At 51.1% G+C, this 18,886-nt stretch overlaps 1 protein-coding gene across 1 annotated transcript in view; it reads right to left on the bottom strand.

Moving 5' to 3' along the window:
• The window catches only part of Nova2 (NOVA alternative splicing regulator 2), a 33,950-nt gene that overhangs the window by 14,028 nt on the left and 1,036 nt on the right, over positions 1-18,886 (bottom strand). Inside the window, exon 2 of the mRNA XM_052761160.1 lies at positions 4,681-4,824. Within this exon, the coding sequence (XP_052617120.1) occupies positions 4,681-4,824 (144 nt within the window). The remainder of the gene's footprint in view (positions 1-4,680; positions 4,825-18,886) is intronic.

Raw genomic sequence — 18,886 nt, 5'->3', positions numbered from 1 at the left:
GTGAGGGCTGGCTAGCCGGCATGTATGTTTGCTCCTGCAGTGCTCATGGAGGCCAGAAGAGGGCGGCAGATCCAAGGGCATTGGAGTCACAGATGGCTGTGAGCCACCATGTGGGGTGCCGGGAACTGAACCTGGTTCCTCTGGAGAAACAGTCAGTGCTCTTCACCACTCAGCCATCTCTCCAGCTTTGAAGCTATGTTTTTAATGTTAAGGAAGAATATGAATGTCGTCCTTTACTAGATACTTCAGATCTTACGCTTTGGGGCTGGAGATGTGGCTCAGTGATAAGGGACCTGCCTGGCAATCCTGAGGCCCTGGGTTCAATTCTTGGCACTGAAAAAAGAAAAGGAAAAATAAAAGAGAAAGAAAAAACTTTAGCATTGTACATTTATAGCCTGGTGATGGACACCTTTGCCTACAATCTCAGCACTCAGGAGGCAGAGGCAGGTGGATTTCTGTGAGTTCCAGGCCAGCTTGGTCTTCAAAGCGAGTTCCAGGACAGTCAGGGCTACAAAGGGAAATTCTGTCTCAAGAAACCAATAAAAAAATAAATAAACAAACAAACGCACAGATAAATAAATAAAGAAATAAATAAGTGGAAAAGAAAAAGATTTTATACTTTGGTGCAGCTACATTATAAATCAATAATAATTATGAGGATCGCTACATTCGTATTTGTGCTTTGCTCTTGGGAGTCAGGTTCAGGGCTTTTTACAGACACCCCAACTCTGAAGGTGTTTAAGCTTGATGAGGGAAGTGATGTGGTCAGGAGTCTTTGAGGTCTTGGGGTCAGTATGTATTGCCTTCCGGTTCTCCATTTCATCATGAAAGACCCCAAAGGATTGAACCTGAACTTCTGGGCTCCATTACCAAGATGAGGTACCTTTTGTGTGTTCTGTTCCCTTCTCTTTGGGGTTAAAGGCTGGGTAGGCTTAGCTTTGTGAAGCAGACAAGTGTGTGTGTGTGTGTGTGTGTGTGTGTGTGTGTGTGTGTGTGTGTGAAAATCTTAGTCCCACACTGGCTTTTTGGATTTTGTTATTGGAGATTGAGCCCCTGCAGGATCTTCATATGCTAGGCAGGTACTCTACCACTGAGCCACACCCCCAGTCCCTCACTGGGGAATTCTAGGCAGGGGTTCTACCACTGAGCCACACCCCCAGTCCCTCACTGGGGAATTCTAGGCAGGGGTTCTACCACTGAGCCAAACCCTCAGCCCCTCACTGGGGGATTCTAGGCAGGGGCTCTACCACTGAGCCACACCCCCAGCCCCTCACTGGGGATTCTAGGCAGGGGCTCTACCACTGAGCCACACCCCAGCCCCTCACTGGGGATTCTAGGCAGGGGCTCTACCACTGAGCCACACCCCAGCCCCTCACTGGGGGATTCTAGGCAGGGGCTCTGCCACTGACCCACACCCCAGCCCCTCCCTGGGGGATTCTAGACAGGGGCTCTCCCACTGAGCCATACCCCCAGCTCTTCACTGGTGGATTCAGGCAGGCTCTCTGGCCCTACACCATGTCCTAGCCTTCTCTTTATAAACTTCGACACAGGGTCTTGCTAAATTAGCAGGGCAGGTCTTGAACCTGTGATCCTCCTATTCCATCCTTCTGAGTGGTTGGGAGCACTGACCCATGCCATCATGCCTAGCCTAATTTTACACTGTCACATAGTTTCTCTGCTGTCATTTCTCTCCTGCTTCCACATGTCAGCCTCACCTTACAGCAAACCATCTCCCAGCTTGTGGCGCTGGTGGGGTCCCTTCTGTACCCCTTCCCTGGCTCATCTGAAGTCACTGTTGTAGGCTACTCCTCCTGGCAGCCCTCTCTGCCCTCCCTGGTCTGGTTCAAAGACTCTGTCTCAGCGCCACACTTTCTGTGACCTTCCCAGTCTATCCCTGGCCACTCTGGGTCATCATCGGTGAGGGCTCTGTCTCCCTGGCTCCAGATCCAAGAAAACTAGGTTAGACTTCTCTTTTTTTCTTTTTTTTTTTTTTTTTTGGTTTTTTCAAGACAGGGTTTCTCTGTGTAGCTTTGCGCCTTTCCTGGAATTCGCTTTGGAGACCAGGCTGGCCTCGAACTCACAGAGATCCACCTGCCTCTGCCTCCCGAGTGCTGGGATTAAAGGCGTGCGCCACCACCGCCCGGCCGTGCGCCACCACCGCCCGGCTAGGTTAGACTTCTCTTATTGCTGTGTCCACATGTCTGTCCAGCCAGGGACATAGAGAAGGAGAATGTGTGTTAAATGACTGAATGAAAGCCTGTCAGTCAGGAGACCAAGGGAATGCACCCTCGGACTCATGCAGAAGTGATGATAGTTCTGTGTTCTGGGTCCCTAGGTATGGAGGTGGGGTGGGGTTAGGAGGAGCCAGCCTTGCTGTGAGTCCTGGATGGTTCAGGTCAAGAGTTGGTTGTCTGTCTATGAGATGGGGACAGACGTGACTCACATTGGTTTGTTCATGGACAAAGTATGTGGTATAGGAGCGTCACGGACTGTCCTGTCTCTTGGGGTGTCTCAGCAGCCTGGCTCTGGGGTGAAGCACCAAGTCGGGAGGAGGGAATGTCGCCATCTCATAGCACAGAATGTGATGCAGAGGCAAGGAGCCAAGTGTCCTCAGACAGATGTCCCAGGCAGAGAGGTCTCACCCACATGGTGTGGGCTAGAAGGGTAAGGAGACACTGGGCCAGGATGGTGGAGGAAAGGAGGCAGGGCGGCCAGGCCACTAGATTTTTCTCTAAACTCTTGGTCAAAGCAGCTTAGTGAGATGAAAGGCAGGGAGGGAAGGGAGGAGGGCAGAGAAAGGGGGAAGAGGGAGGAGACAGCGAGGGGGGGGAGAGGGAAAAATGGAAGAGAGGGAGGCGGGGAGAGGGGAAGAGAGGGAGGATGGGAGGAAATGGAAGGAGAAGGGAGGAATGATGGGGGAAGAGGAGAGAGGATAGAGAGAAAGGATGAACCTGAGAAGAGAGAGAGGGAGGAAGGAAGAAGGAGTGGAGAGGAGGAGAAGGAGGGAGAGGGAGGATTGGAGAGAGAGAGGGAAGAAGGGAGGGAGGGGAACAGAGAGAGGGGGGGGAGAGAGAGGAGAGAGATCCAGAAGGAATGAGAGAGAGAGAGAGAGAGAGAGAGAGAGAGAGAGAGAGAGAGAGAGAGAGATCCAGACCCTGTGCTATATCTCTGGTGTCTGACCTAAAAAGATCCAAGAGGATTACAAATGAACTAGAACCAGCAGCATGCTAGTGCAGTTCTGGGCCTTCCTGGGATTCCTGCGGCCAAAGCTCAGGCTCTGCTCTTGGGAGGGGGCAAAGGAGAGTGAGAGACCTTGAAGGGTCTTAGGGAGGGTAGAGGGTAGAGGGTTGGGGGCTAGGGATGCAGCTCAGTGGTAGAGCGAGCGCCTCGCATACAGGGAGCCCTGGGTTTGATCCCCAGCACTGCATAAATTTCACACAATGGCAGTGGAGCCTGTAATCCTAGCCTGTTGGGTGTGGAAGCATGAGGACCAGGAGTTCAAGGTCATCCTTGGCTATGTGGTATGTATGAGATGAGACTGTGCTTCATAGAACCTTATCAAAAACAAAACAAAACAAAACAAAAACAACGTGGTTAAGGTAGACCAAGATGGAGCCTAAGAAGAGGCAGGGAATGGGCTGGGCTGAAATCAGTGAAGAAAAGAACAGTCACAGGAAGCCGAGACTTGGTAGGATAGACACCTAAAGGGCGGCAGAGACACGTGAACAGAGGCAGGAACCAAGGAGGATTGACCCCACTGAGGGTCGCTGTTAAGTTGGGTCAAATGAAGTTCTGAGGCGGGTGGGAAGGGAAACAGAGAGATGGGAGGCCAGAAAGGTATGGCAGACAGAAGGACAGACAGATGGACCAGATAAGAACCTCAGAGGACAGGAGACGGGGATACGCAGACAGATCCCTAGAGACAAGAACCGAGAGGGGCAGAAGGGCACAGAAGAAGGGATGGCAGAAGCAGCTGTGTGAGGAGCATCAGGCAGGGCACGGTGGTGGTGATCCCCGCGCTGGGAGGCAGGGAAAGGACTGGAAGCTACAGGCCAGACGCGCTACAGGGTGAGATAGTCTCTCTTTCAAAATGCCCCCAAGAAAACAAACCGCATACGGGGCGCACATGATTTCAAGGTCACTCTTGACTACCTAAGGAAGTTCCAGGCCAGCCTGGGCTACGTGAAGCACTATCTCAATGAAAAAAAAAAAAAGAAAGAAAAGAAAAAACAAAAATAAAAAAGTGCCCCCTCTCCAAAACAACTCAGAGGAGAGTAAATTGGATGCAAGTTAGGGTAACAAGTCCAAATGGACAGAGGGGTATGAGTAATTGGGATGGCTGCCCCTACCCAGCCATGACACCTGCCACCCTCCCCACCCTGGCTGCTCCAACTGACCGGGAGGCGGCAGGTGTGTGGGAAGGGATACAACTGCCTGGCTTAATGCAAATGAGGTCATGAATATGCAGCAGCTCATTGTCTGGCCCTGCCCCCACCCCCATCTGCTCAGGCCAGGCCCCTTGGGTTGCAGGCAGCTCAGACTCTTTTCTGGGGAGGGAAGGCAGGCCCCCTCCATTACTCCAACCGTCTCTAATGCAGCCTTCCTCACACTCAGGGCCCAGGAAAAGTGGAGAGAAGAGAGTGAGGTCTAGCTCAGGCACCTGGCGGGTCTGGGGCTTACCTGGGTAGAAGTCTTTGGACTTAGATAGCTTGATGGTAGCTCCCGTCTCCTTCTGCAGCTGCACGATAGTCTGGCCACCTTTGCCGATGATGGAGCCGGCTGCGTAACTGGGGATGAGCACCTTCAGGAAGTACTCGCCTTCCTCTGCAGGGCACACAGGGTGGGAGGGAGTGAGCGAGGGAGGGGTCCCACTTTAGGAAGGCACCTCCAGGAAGATGCCAGCATGGGACCCCCCCCCCCCAATCACAGCTTCACACTGTAGTAATGACCATGGCAACAGCAGTTAGAAAGAGAGCACAAAACCAGCTTCCCTCACTCACTCATTCACTCTTTTTTTTTTTTGCAACAAAGTCTCACTATGTAGCCCCTGGCTGGTCTGGCACACGCTATGCAGACCAGGCTGGTCTCGAGTTCACAGAGATCTTCCTGCCTCTGTCTCCCCAGCGCTGGGATTAAAAGTTGTGCACCACCATGCCTGACTTACATTTCATTGATTTTTTTTTTTTTTTTGAGACAGGCTTTCACATAGCCCAGGACGGCCTCAAATTATGTAGTTGTGGATGGCCTTGAATTCCTAATCCTCCTGTCTCCACACCACACCCCAAGTACTGGGATCACGGGAGTGCACCACGATACCTAATTTATGTGGTGCTGGGGATGGAGCTCAGGGCTCCATGCCTGCTGGACCAGCACTCTGTGGACTAAGCCACATCCTCAGGACGCATTCATTCATTCAGCAAACAATGACTGAGCACCTGCCTGGATACATACTTGGCACTAATGTGGGGAAACAGCAAAAGGTTCCCGCACTCTGTGTGCAAATAAGGCCATGAGGATTGGAGTAATCTAAGATAGAGCTCGGACAATTACATTCTTCTAGAGAGGAAAGACTCTGGAGTTCATGCAAGACGGGAGGAAGCGGTATGAGAGCAAAAAGCAGCAGGAAAAGGAATGGGGAGGGCAGAGGAGTGCAAGATCAGATGTGAAGGCCTACCGAAATGCACATCCTTAACACATCACACACTTTCTTGTACTGTTTTAGGGCACTGGGTACTGAACTGAGGGTCTCTTGCAAATACTTTATCACTGAACCACACTGGGGGATTCTAGGCAGGGGCTCTACCACTGAGCCACACCCCAGCCCCTCACTGGGGGATTCTAGGCAGGGGCTCTACCACTGAGCCATACCCCAGCCCCTCACTGGGGGATTCTAGGCAGGGGCTCTACCACTGAGCCACACCCCAGCCCCTCACTGGGGGATTCTAGGCAGGGGCTCTACCACTGAGCTATGTCCCAGTCTCCTTTAAAATTTTTTTTGGGACAGGGTCTCACCAGGTTGCCCAAAGCTGGCTTTCAACTCAATCTGTATCCTAAGCAAGCATTGAACTTGGGGGTTGATTCTCCTGCCTCAGCTTTCAGAGTGTCTGAGATGACAGGCCTCTGGCTACCCGGCCCAGCTCCGAGTAGGCATGTGTATTCATCACTCATGTGCAGCACCCGATAAACCCTCAGTTCCACCCAAAGTACTTTACAAACATCGGCTATTTTAATTTTCACACTGTCCCTGAAAAGAAACCCATTCTACAGATGGAAAAAATAAGGTTAACAAGGAATCCTCCCAGAGTCACTGAGCTGGTAGGATGCAGAGCTGGAATGTGGACTCAGCCTGGTTCTGGAGTCCATGTCCTGGTCTGCTATCACTGAGGGACAGTGGAGGGGACGAGCCGCACGGCAAAAGTGAAGCCTCTGAGAGGATGGCACGTGAGTCCTTAGGAAAACCAACGGGGCGATGGTTGGTGGGAGGGGAAAGGGGAGACGGTGCTGGTGCGGTGGTGAGGCTTGCGGCCACGGTGACATCTGTGGCTCTTACTCCAAGCAGGATGGGAGGATCAAGGGTGTGTGAACTAATTCAAGATTTGAAACATTCCTCCGGGGCCAGCAAGATGGCTCAGTGGTGAGAGGAGCTTGCTGCCAAGCCTGAGGACTTCAGTTCAATACTCAGGACGCACATTGTGGAAGGAGAGAACTGACTCCCGCAAGCTGTCCTCTGGTCTGCAAAAGCATGCCATGGTGTGTGTGCATACATGTGCACACACGCAGAGAGATAAGTAAAAAGCAAATACATTTTTTTGGGAGACAAGTTCTCTCTATTATATAGCCCTGGCTGTCCTGGAACTCACTCTGTAGACCAGGCTCATAGATATCCAACTGTATCTATCTCCTAAGTGCTGGGATTAAAGCGTGTGCCTCCATGCCTGGCTTTAGGCTATGGATACAACAGAGTGCTTGCCTAGCATGCATGAAGCCCTGGGTTCGATCCCCAGCACCATATAAATTGAGTGTGATGGTGCACACCTGTGATCCCGGCACTTGGGAGGCAGAGGCAGGAGTTCAGGGTTATCCTTGGCTACACAGTGAGTTCGAGGCCAGCCTGCGCTATATGAGACCCTATCTTGAAAACAAGACAAAACAAGAATATTCCTCTGATGCCTATGACAGGAACAGATCGTAAGGGCAAAGGAAAAGGAGGCAGGTGTTACAAGAGGTCCCGAGGGGCAGTGGACTGACTTAGGGAGCCGTGACGGGGAAATGGACGGATGAGGGCTGGATTGGAGATTTTCACTTTGTGCACTGTTGGGGGGAATGCATACATGTTTGCAGATATGTTTGCACGTGTGTGGAGACAAGAGATAGGATTCCTTATGGGTTTGTGTGGAGACAAGAGATAGGATTCCTTATGGGTTTGGAACTCGTGCGGGCAAGGCTTACCTTACATAGCCAGAGGACAACCTGGGGGAGTCGGTTCTCTCCTCCCACTGTGCGGAACCCGAGGACTGAACTCAGGTCCTCAGGCTTGACAGCAAGCCTCTTTACCCGAGGAGCCATCTTGCTTTGGTTTTTTTTTTTTTTGAGACAGGGTTTCTCTGTGTAACCCTGGTTGTCCTGGAACTCACTTAGTAGACCAGGCTGGCCTCGAACTCAGAGATCCATCTGCCTCTACCTCCCAAGTGCTGAGATTTAAAGGCGTGCGCCACCACTGACGGGCTCCTGCTAAGCCATCTTGCTGACCTCTGGACATTCATTCTTACAGACCGATGTCCTCGGTAATGCAGCCACGCGTGAAACACCTAGTTAGCGCATCCTTAAGGCAAATCTCTAACCTAACTCTTAACTTCTAAACAAACTGTTAGCCCTCAGTGCTCCCAGGATGAAAATTCTACAGGCGTTTCAGTGGGAGGCCTTTTGTGATATGGCCCTGCTTCTCAGCTTTGCTTCCTCATCGCCCTTGGGGACCAGATTCACTGTCCTTCTATTTCTTCGGATATTACCTGTTCCCTCCCACCTCAAGGCCTTTGCAGATGCTCTCTGCCTGACACTTCCTCTCATTTTGGGGGGCTTCACTGCAATGTTACTTATTCTCCCAACCTTTCCTGCAACACTGAGAACTGAAGGCACCCCCCCCCACACACACACTTTACTTCATACATCCAGAGCAGTTTGTCACATAGGGCCAACATGGACCCCACCCACAGAGCGCACCTCTGTGTCCCTTGCACCATCAACAGCACACAGTAGGCTTGGGATAAAAAGTGGGAAAAGAAAGGGAGTTGGGCCATTCTGCTTCCAAGGCTTAAGGGCTTTACCATTCCCTAGAATTTTTCAACTTTTCCTTTTAAGTATAGGATGCCTATTTTTACCATCAAACACAAAACCCCAAATGGTAGTAGGGTGAGCAAAGCTGCCTCCCAGAGCACATAAAAGAAAACTGTTATTTGTAGTTGGGAGGTGTGGCTCAGTGGTAGAGACCCTGCCTAGAATCCCCCAGTGAGGGGCTGGGGTGTGGATCAGAGGTAGAGCCCCTGCCTAGAATCCCCCAGTGAGAGGCTGGGGGTGTGGCTCAGTGGTAGAGCCCCTGCCTAGAATCCCCCAGTGAGGGGCTGGGAGTGTGGCTCAGTGGTAGAGAACTTGCCTAGAGTGCACCAGTGAGGGGCTGGGGTGTGGCTCAGTGGTAGAGCCCCTGCCTAGAATCCCCCAGTGAGGGGCTGGGGGTGTGGCTCAGTGGTAGAGAACTTGCCTAGAGTGCACCAGTGTGGAGCGTCCACCTACTGTTCCAGGTCCTGAGCTCCACTCCTAGCACTGCACAAACTATAGAAAGCTGACCTGGATGGGGTAGGTGCTAAGTTCTTCCACCTCAGCATGGGTCCTTCAGAGTGAGGGATCTGGGATCCTAATATGTTTTGTATGGTGGTGTGGGGCACAGTGGCTGGACCTGGCCTTCTAAGCATGAGGAGGAAGTCAAGAATAAAAGGGTTTTATTGAGCCCAAGGCAATCCTCTTAAAATGGCCTAATCAGACCATTAAGCCTATTAGGTAATTAACCTCCCCCCTCCCCCAGGGTGCGTTCTCATCCATCATCAGGACCCCTGCTCAATTCACTTTCTTCTCTCCCCTCCTCTTTTTTTTTTTTTTTTTTTTTTTTTTTTTTTTTTTTTTTTAATGCAGCTTAGCCATGTATCCTAGACTGGCTTCAAATTCATAATCCTCCTGCCTCATTCACTCAAGTGCTGGAATGACAGGCTACATCATGACGACTATCCCTCCCAGGTTCCTTTTGGGTGCTCAGAAGTGTCTATCATCTCTGAAAGCTGGGATGTCCACACCTCATTCCCTCCGTCCTGCGACCCCTCAAGCTCCAGCTGGCGATTTCCATATGGAGCAGGCAGACAATCACAAATGAAGTGTGAATTTTGTTATTGGAAGTCTAAATGGCTTTGGATACTTTGTCTCACCTCTTTTCCAGCCTCAATTTCCTAACAGTAAAATTGAAGACACAGTAGCACTGACTTCCAGGGGATATAATCATTCACTCAACAATGACCCGAAAAGTAGCTAGAATGTTCTGGGCACATAGCACTTATCCACGCCATATGCTGCTGTCATCACGACCATCCACTGTTTGTTTGTTTTTGAGACTGGCTGTCCTGGAACTCACTATGTAGACCAGGCTGGTCCCCAACTCACAGAGATCCTCCTGCCTCTGCCTCTGGAGTGCTGGGATCAAAGGCGTGCGCCACCAACCTCCTGCCTCAGCCTTCCAAGGGCTTGCAGTAAAGTACCGTTCAGTGCTCAGCACATGATGGGTGCTCTCTGCTCACGGAGTAGAAAACCAGTGTTTAAGTTTGGGGATTTGGTTGGGAGGCAGGAGAAAGAGGGGGAACTTTATGTCCCTCATCATCTAGTCTGCCCAAGCCGTGACCCACTTTTTGGAAGAGAAATGTCCGCTTTGATTTTTTTCTTCTTTAGCCCACCTTCACTCTGTGTATGCATGCAGCACACATGGAGGTCAGAGAATAATCTGTGGCAGCCAGTTCTTTACCTCCACGGAGGTCATCACACACGGCAGGACCTGCTGAGCCATCTCACTTGCCAGTTCCTTTATTTTCTTTTTGTGGTACTAACAACTGGATTGAACTCAGGGCCCCCTACATACTAGACAAGTGTTCTACCACTGAACCACACCCCAGCCCCTCAGTGGGGCATTCTAGGCAGGGGCTCTACCACTGAGCCACACCCCCAGCCCCTCACTGGGGGATTCTAGGCAGAGGCTCTACCACTGAGCCACACCCCAGCCCCTCAGTGGGGGATTCTAGGCAGGGGCTCTACCACTGAGCCACACCCCCAACCCCTCACTGGGGGATTCTAGGCAAGGACTCTACCACTGAGCCACACCCCAGCCCCTCTCTGGGGGATTCTAGGCAGGGGCTCTACCACTGAACCACACCCCAGCCCCTCACTAGGGGATTCTAGGCAGGGGCTCTACCACTGAGCCACACCCCAACTCCTACATGGGTAGATTTGAAGCAAGTGCTCTACCGCTGAGCTACATTTCCAACCTTTTTTAAAGTTTTTTTTAATTTTTTGATAGGATGTAACTGAGTTACCCAGAATGACCTTCAACTCACAGTCCTCTTTGCCTCAGTCTCCAGAATAGCTGGAGTTACAGGCCAGCACTTTCCCACTCTGCCTGGGGAAGGCCTTGTGATACAAGGGCAACTCCACGCCTAGTCTCTTTTCTGGAAATCTCTGTGGTACTTTCCTTTGTAGAGTGTTGTCATTACATTTTGTTTACTCTCTCCCCGTGTGTGTGTGTGTGTGTGTGTGTGTGTGTGTGTGTGTGTGTATGTGTGTAGGGGTGCCATGGTGTGAGTATGGAGGTCGGAGAATAACAACCATGTGGGTCCTGGGGAGTGAACTCAGATCATCAAGCTGGGTGGGAAGTATTTTTTTTTAACCTGCTGAGCCATCAGCAGCCCTCCCGAGCTTTCTTCTGTCGTATACTTGATTTCTGCCCTCCCAGGCACCCCTGAATCACGACGTCTTTCCTTCTCCTCTCCTTCTTCCTTCCCTTTCTGCAAAGAGCCTTCCTTGAACACCTGCTCGGGGCCCGTGCTGGCATTAGATGCTGGGGGTACAGCAGGGAGCCCCCCCCCCCACAGTTCCTTTTTCCTCAAACTTTAAGATGTATGTAAAGCGGGGGGGGAACTCTGGACCAGCAAGATGGCTCAAAAGATTTCAAGCCAGGCATGGCTGTGCACATCCTGGATCTTAGAACTCAGGAAGGTGAAGTATTTGAAATGTCCAGTCCAGCCTGGGTTGCAGAGGGAGTTTCTTTAAAAAAAAAAAACAACCAAAGAAACCCGGGCCGGCAAGATGGCTCAGTGGGTAAGGGTGTTTGCCTCCAATCTGACCACTGGAGTTCGAGCCCTCAGTCCCGCTGGGTGGAAGGAGAGAACCAACTCCTCAAGGCGTTCTTTGACCCCCACTTATGCACCACCGCACAGGCGCGTGCATGCGCACCCAACACCCTGAGTGAATAACTAATTAACCAAATAAATGTAATTAAAACAAACAACCGTGGCGGGAGGGAGACAGATACCACAACAGCGCCTGGTGGGGCACACCTCTAATCCCAGCACCAGTGAAGCATGAACAGGAGGATCCGGATAACGCAAGCCAGGACGACGGAGAGAGCCGCGGGCCTACCTACCCAACATGAGACTCTGAAGAGAAAAACAAGGAACAAAAACCCCAAACGAAGCAAAAATATAGCTAGTTTCTCTCAGATGCAGCATCCATCTAATTACTGGGAGCGCGGATGTATTCAAAGGCAGGTTGCTGGGCTAGCACGTGGGATGCCCTACGTCCAACCTGGTCCCCAGTGCTGTGTAAACTGGGCACAGTGGCACACACCTGTACTGTCAGCATTTGGGAGGTGGAAATAGGAGGATCAGGAGTTCAAGGTCATGCTGGGTTACTTACAGAGCTTAAGGTGAGCCTGGACTACATAAGACCCTGTCTCAAATTATATATATATGTAACATGTATATGTATGTATCATCCATCCATCCTTCCATCCATCCATCCATCCCCTCATCTATCATCTATGTAAGACATGAAATCAGAAGGACCGTTGGTATTGGAGAAGGAAGGGAGGGAAGGACAAGGGAGGGTAATTGAGGGTAAGTATGAACAATGATATACTTATGGAAATGTCATAGCAGGAGCCAGTGAGAAGCCGCAGCAGGTAAAGGCGTTTGCCACCAAGGCTAACAACCACTATTCCCCACCCGTGTGCTGTGGCATACATACCCACCCACCCACACACATACACACACCATGAATGAATACATGCAATTTAAAATGTTAAAAATTCATAATAAAACTCATTGTTTCACACACACACACACACACACACACACACACACACACCACACACACACACACACACACACACACACTTAACTCAAAGAAAATAATCCACCAAAAGAGTTGGGATGAGATTTAAAAGCCATTGCCAATAATTACAAATGGCTTTACCTCTTTCAGTGTATCAACATAAACTCACAATAGTCAAGAAGAACATAAAAACACTTGTGGGTGATGAGGCCTCCTGACTACAGAAACTCAAAAAAAAAAAAAAAATTAACTCCAGAAGTCCCCACTGTGGACCTCTGTCTGTCATCTGTCCTTTCTAGAAACTTCCACCTAGCCTTCCTGTTTAGGGCATGGCACACTATGGAGTCCACCTCTTTTGGGAAGGAGCCAGGCCTCTGTTTCCTACAGCAAAGGCAGAGACGTTGACCTTGGCTGAACCTGGAACCCCGAGACCTCACAGGCCTTTCCCTGTCTGAACAGCCAATGCTGAGCTTTCTGTGCCCGTGAGGAAGACAGGCCAGAGGACAGGACTCACACTCGTCCACACAGCTCCCAGAGCCCAGTGACAGTGACAGGGAAGTTGAGGAGGGAAGCTCCCACGCCCCTCTTGCCGGTCTCCTCCAGGGCTGCAGTGTCAAGCACGGCCACCTCAAGACAAAGCTGGCTCCCCCTGCTTACCATGCCCCCCTCCAACACTTCCTTTCACGCCCATCTCCCTTGACGATGCTTCCGGTACACTCAACCAGTACACTGCCTTACAGAGAAATCTTGCCTACCCAAGAGATCTGGACTCTCCAGGCAAGAGTGAGACACTGCCACAGAGTGGATCCTGTCAGGTGGCTTAGTTCCCCAGGGATCACCAGTGACAAAATTAGAGCCCAGGCTGACGTAGTGGCACACGTCTCTAATCTCAGTACTCCAAAGGCAGAGGCAGGAGGACTGCCGCAAGTTCAAAGCCAGGCTGGGCTACACACCCAGGCTAGTTAGGGCTACACAGCAAAACTCTGCCTTGATACAAAACAAAACACCACTAGCACACATGCATATAAGCCCAAAAACATTTGGGACTGGAGAGACAGCTCAGTGGTTAAAAGTATTTTCTGTGCGACCATGGGATTCTAGCACCTATACCAAAAGTCTCACACTCAAGTATGCCTTAAACCCAGTGCTGTGGTGGGTGGAGACGGGAGGCTGGCTGGCACTTGCCTGCTGTCAGCCTAGCTGAAAATAATCGAGATCTATGTTCAAGTAGAGACCCCAACTCAAAGGGATACGGCAGAAGATAATAGAGAGGGTACTGGAGATCTTCCTCTGGCCTCCATGCATACACATAGGTGTACACACACACACACACACACACACACACACACACACACACACACACGCACGCACGAGCATGCACATGGGGTCAAAGAAGCACACATCTTAGCGAGGTTGTTTTGGGTGATACCATGTCTAGAGGGAACCAAAGTTGGGGTGTTGTCCTCATGGTACCTGTTTGTGGTGGGGGCTGGGGCTGGGGGAGTTAATGTGTTATACAAAGGCAAGAGGAGCCCAGGGTGTGAGTTTGAGAATGCTACTGGAAGCATTGGTGGTGGGAGGGGGGGGTTACTGGGGGAAGCAAAGAAACACCGAGGGCATGGTGTGGAAGCGTGTGCTGGGGAGGGGTGGGGCGTCAAGGCATTTGGGTCTCTTCATGAATGATCATGTGCTAGCTTGTGCAGAAGAGCAGCCTAGGATTGTGCCTGCTCAGAGTAACATCCTGAAGGTGTGATGCTCTTAGAGAGACCGAGAGATCGGTGCAGTGGGCCTGGAGATGTAGCACAGGGGTGGAGCACCTGCCTGGCCTATGTGAAGTCCTGGGTTCAATTCCACGGCATACTAAAATAGAAGAAAAGAGGAGGGGAGGTAGGGGTGGGGCTGGCAGGGTGGCTTATCAAATGAAGGTGCCCGCCACCGGATCCGAAGACCTGAGTTTGATGCCTGGGACCCATACTGTGGAAGGAGAGAACCAGCTTCCACAAGCTGACCTCATGTGCCCCATCCACTTGAATGAATAAATGTAATACGATTGTAAACAAAACAAACCAGACAAAAAGCAAGGGTAAAGCCCCCTTGGGCAAGTCTCACTTAAAAAAAAGAAAAAGAAAAAAAGGTTATTCTGGGACTGAAGAGATGGCAAGCCAGTTACTGTTTTTGCGAATATCTGGAGTTTGGTTGCCAGTACCCACATTTGGCAGCTTACAACTGCTAGGAGCCCCAGCTCCAGGCAGGGATCCCATACCTCTGGCCTCTGAGGGCATCCACACACATGAGCATATGCACGCACACACACACAATTTAAAATAAAGATAATTTAAAAAAGGATTATTCTTCCATATTCAGAGTTAGAAGCCATGATAGGGTAGTGATAATACGCACCAGCAAGAGGACTGGAGTTTGGATTCCCAGAACCTATATGGATGCTGGGGGGAGTCGGGGGGCTACCAACCTGGGTCACCATGTTTGGCTCACACAGGGAATTTCAGTAACTAGACGGAACCACCCAGACCAGTCAGTTTCTCTAGAGCAGTAAATCCTGCTGACCCCATTTTCCAGAAGGGAGACTGAGGTTTGGAGCATTGATATCCCTTGTTAAGAGTCCCATGCCAAATACACGGTGGTGATATGCTTTAAACCTGGCAAGGAAGTTTTCCTTCCATGACTCTTTTTTTTTCTTAGTTTTAGATTTATATATTTTATATGTACTAAGTGATTTGCTTAAGTGAGCACATGTGAGCAAAACACTCAGAGACATAAAATAAATCTTTAAAAAAATGTATAATGTGCACCACATGCATACCTAGTGCCCTCGGAAGTCAGAAGAAGGCATTGACTCCCCAGGAACTGTAGTTACAACCGGTTGTGAGCCACTGTGCAGATGCTGAGGATTGAACTAGGGTCCTCTGCGAGAACACGTGCTCTTAACTGCTGAGCCATCTCTCCAGCCTCTATCCATCCGGGGCTTTTGTCCTGGTGGCTTGTGTGTGTGTGTGTGTGTGTGTGTGTGTGTGTGTGTGTGTGTGTGTGTGTGTGTTTGTGTGTGTGTGTGTTTGTGTGTGTGTGTGTTTGGGGTAAGGGATTCTGGGGTTGAGATCTGGGTGGGGAGCTCCTGGGGTGTGAGATATGTCTGTGCCGCCGATGGTGGGCCAGGTAAGATGATCTGGTCACTGAAGTTAGAGCTTAAGAATTACAGTCTGCACAATAGGTGACACTCTTACATTTATTTTTTATTATTGTGTGTGTGTGCATGATGTATGTGTGCGCTCGTGTGCCACAATGTGTGCAAGAAGGGGAGAGGGCAGCGTTTTGGAGGTGTGTCTCTCCTTTTGCCTTTGCGTGGGATCCAGGAATCACATCCACATGGCCAGGCCTGTGCAGAAAGCACCTGTACCAGCTGAGCCACTTGAGGCTCTTTCTGGGGACACTCTTAAGTCTACCAGACAGGTTCCGCCCCCCCCCAAAAAAAACCCTTGGTACTGGGTATAAAGCTCAGTGCCTTGCACATGCTGGGCAAGTATTTGATTGTTGAGCCACGCCCCCAGCCCCTCACTGGGGGATTCTAGGCAGGGGCTCTACCACTGAGCCACACCCCAGCCCCTCACTGAGGGATTCTAGGCAGGGTCTCTACCACTGAGCCACACCCCCAGCCCCTCACTGGGGGATTCTAGGCAGGGGCTCTACCACTGAGCCACACCCCCAGCCCCTCACTGGGGGATTCTAGGCAGGGGCTCTACCACTGAGCCACACCCCCAGCCCCTCACTGGGGGATTCTAGGCAGGGGCTCTACCACTGAGCCACACTCCCAGCCCCTCACTGGGGGATTCTAGGCAGGGGCTCTACCACTGAGCCACACCCCCAGCCCCTCACTGGGGGATTCTAGGCAGGGGTTCCACCACTGAGCCACACCCCCAGGCCCTCACTGAGGGACTTTAGGCAGGTGCTCTTCCACTGAGCCACACTCCAGCCCCTCACTGGGGGATTCTAGGCAGGGGCTCTACCACTGTGACATGCACTCAGGCCCCCACTAGAGAATTCTAGGCAAAGGTTCCACAATTGAGCTACATCCCTAGCTCCATTTTTTATTTGTTTATTCATTTTACTTTTTTTTTTTTTGAGACAGGGTCTGGCTATGTAGCCCAGGATGACCTTCAATCTCCAGTCATCCCACCCTAGCCTCTCCATAGCTGGGATTACAGGCAGTTCGATTGTTTTCAAATAACTCCCAAGGCTGGGTTTTCTTCCGACGTCTTCACTGGAGTCCTCTTGCTCCGTAGCCTCCTTTCCCTCCTAGTGGCGTTTGTCAGCCAGCCAGGTTTCCAGACACCAGCCAGAAAGGCCACTAGTTCCCGCCTCCCCCCCCCCCCCATTGCCCCTAACAACAAGGTTTGTTTGGTCTGCTATCACCTGTGATGCCCTGGTAGAGTCCTTCACCATTCTGAACCTCAGTGTCCTCTCTGAACAAGGCATCCTCTATAGAATCTGTCCACACCGTGGAGCCGGCCTCCCTAGTTCAAACCATAGTCCTGCTTCTTCTTAGCTGAGTGATCTTGCCCAAGTTCCCAAACCTCTCTGTGCTTCAGCGTTCATGTGAAAGATGGGTAACAGAATAGGAAGTATTCAATGACCCATGTCCAATAGTTTCCATAATACTTCTTGGCACCACAAATGTGAGCCGTGATTATAATTGATTGGTATTTTTACATCACAGCATGTTGGGAGAATGAGATGGAATTGCATGTCTGACATTAAGCAATGATATGCTAGCCATTATGACATTATCGATAGCGTTATTGTCATGCCTGCATTTAGAAGCTGGGGACACAGAAGCGCAGGAAAGGGGAGGGGTTAGCCAAGCACCCCACAGCCACCACTGTCTTCCATCGAAAGGAACTAACAAATTTGAGATCAAAGTCACCGACATTTGCCTTGCTCCAGACTATTTCTCTCAACAGAGGACCGCTTTTTTGTATCTCCTGGCCTCAGTTTCCCCAAATACGGTCTGGAGGTGGGCGAGGGTCTGCAGGTTATAGTCCCTAAAGACTCCACTTAGTTTTGCCACTGTAGAAGGAAACACGAAATCCCAGTGATTAAGTCTCCGTGACCCATCAGTCCAGGGTTCAATAAATTCTGGATCTGCCACTTAGGAGCCCTGTGACCTTGGATAAGCTGTTTCATCTCACTGAGCCTCAGTTTCCCTCCCTGGCTAACACACACACACACACACACACACACACACACACACACACACACACCTTCAATAATCCCTTCAGAGGGTTGAATTGAGAAATTCACCTGGATCTCAGAGCCTGCCACAGCAGCACTGGAAGGGACCGTCACCAGCAGCCACGCAGGGCAATTGCCGCCTAGTCAGATCTGGGTCCCTGATCCTTACTGGGACTGGCATCAGCACCAGGGCAGGAAGGAAGAAAGGAAGCCAGCTTTGGACATTTTCATGTTTGTGCTAGGGGTGGGGGCAGGAAGACAGGCAGGAAATTCTCTCTCACCCCTCCCCCAACTTCCCTTTCCTTCAATTTCTGCTGAGCACCCTCCCAGCCATCCGAGGGAACTTGGAATCCTGTCCCACCTGGCTTGAGGTGAGGGGGCCTGGGGCGAGAGAAAGAAGGAGGGGCTCCCGTTTATTCCAGGGGAGGCATGGGGAGTCGGCACCTGACTGCTCCTGAGCCAAGCTGGAGGAAGGTTCTATGTACTCTTCGCTCAAACAAGATGAAGAGGAGGTTTTGGGATCATCTGTCTATGTTGGGGTCTCCTTCCTATCAGGGAGCCAGAGAGCTCGGAAGATCCCCCCTTCTCCCATGTCCCACTTGTTTCCTGTACCCACTAGCGTCGAGGACAGCGCCTCGAGTCCGCTGCTTAGCCTTTTCTGCTGTGCACACACACCTCTCACAGACGACACACACAGAGGGTCCGTTTGGTGTAGCCTACGCGTCTCCGAGGTAGCTAACATGGAGCTGCCTCATACACACACACATGCACACCCATGCTGTCGCCCCCTGCATCTCCCCCCCCATCTCTGGTGTAACACACCCAGCTCTTCCACACACACCTCCCTGTGTTACACATCTACACACATTTGGGTGTCGCACATCTCCCGGATCCAGGGCGTCCTAAGCGTACATCCCTAGTCACTTGGAACTCCATTTTTCGCTTTCCTTGTGAACACGCCCTCAGTGGGTTTCACTGAGCCACAAGTCCCAGCTTTCCCTTTTCATACCCCCCGCCACCCCCAGTTACACACCCCCTCTGATGTCACCGTTGCACACCTCCATGTGTCACACCCAACCATAGCCTCTCTGGAGTCACACCCACACCCTTTTCCTTGTCACATCCCTGCACCAGCTCCTCCTGGTCCCACTCCACCCCGTACGCACTGGTACCCCACATGTAGAAGAACCCCTTTCCCCAGTCCACACATATTCTCATGGTTCAC

This window comes from Peromyscus californicus, unplaced genomic scaffold, assembly GCF_007827085.1.
Source record: "Peromyscus californicus insignis strain IS unplaced genomic scaffold, ASM782708v3 Scaffold_4__1_contigs__length_199733344, whole genome shotgun sequence".
In the NCBI taxonomy this organism is placed as follows: Eukaryota; Metazoa; Chordata; class Mammalia; order Rodentia; family Cricetidae; genus Peromyscus; species Peromyscus californicus.
This window is presented reverse-complemented; position numbering and strand designations above follow the sequence as displayed.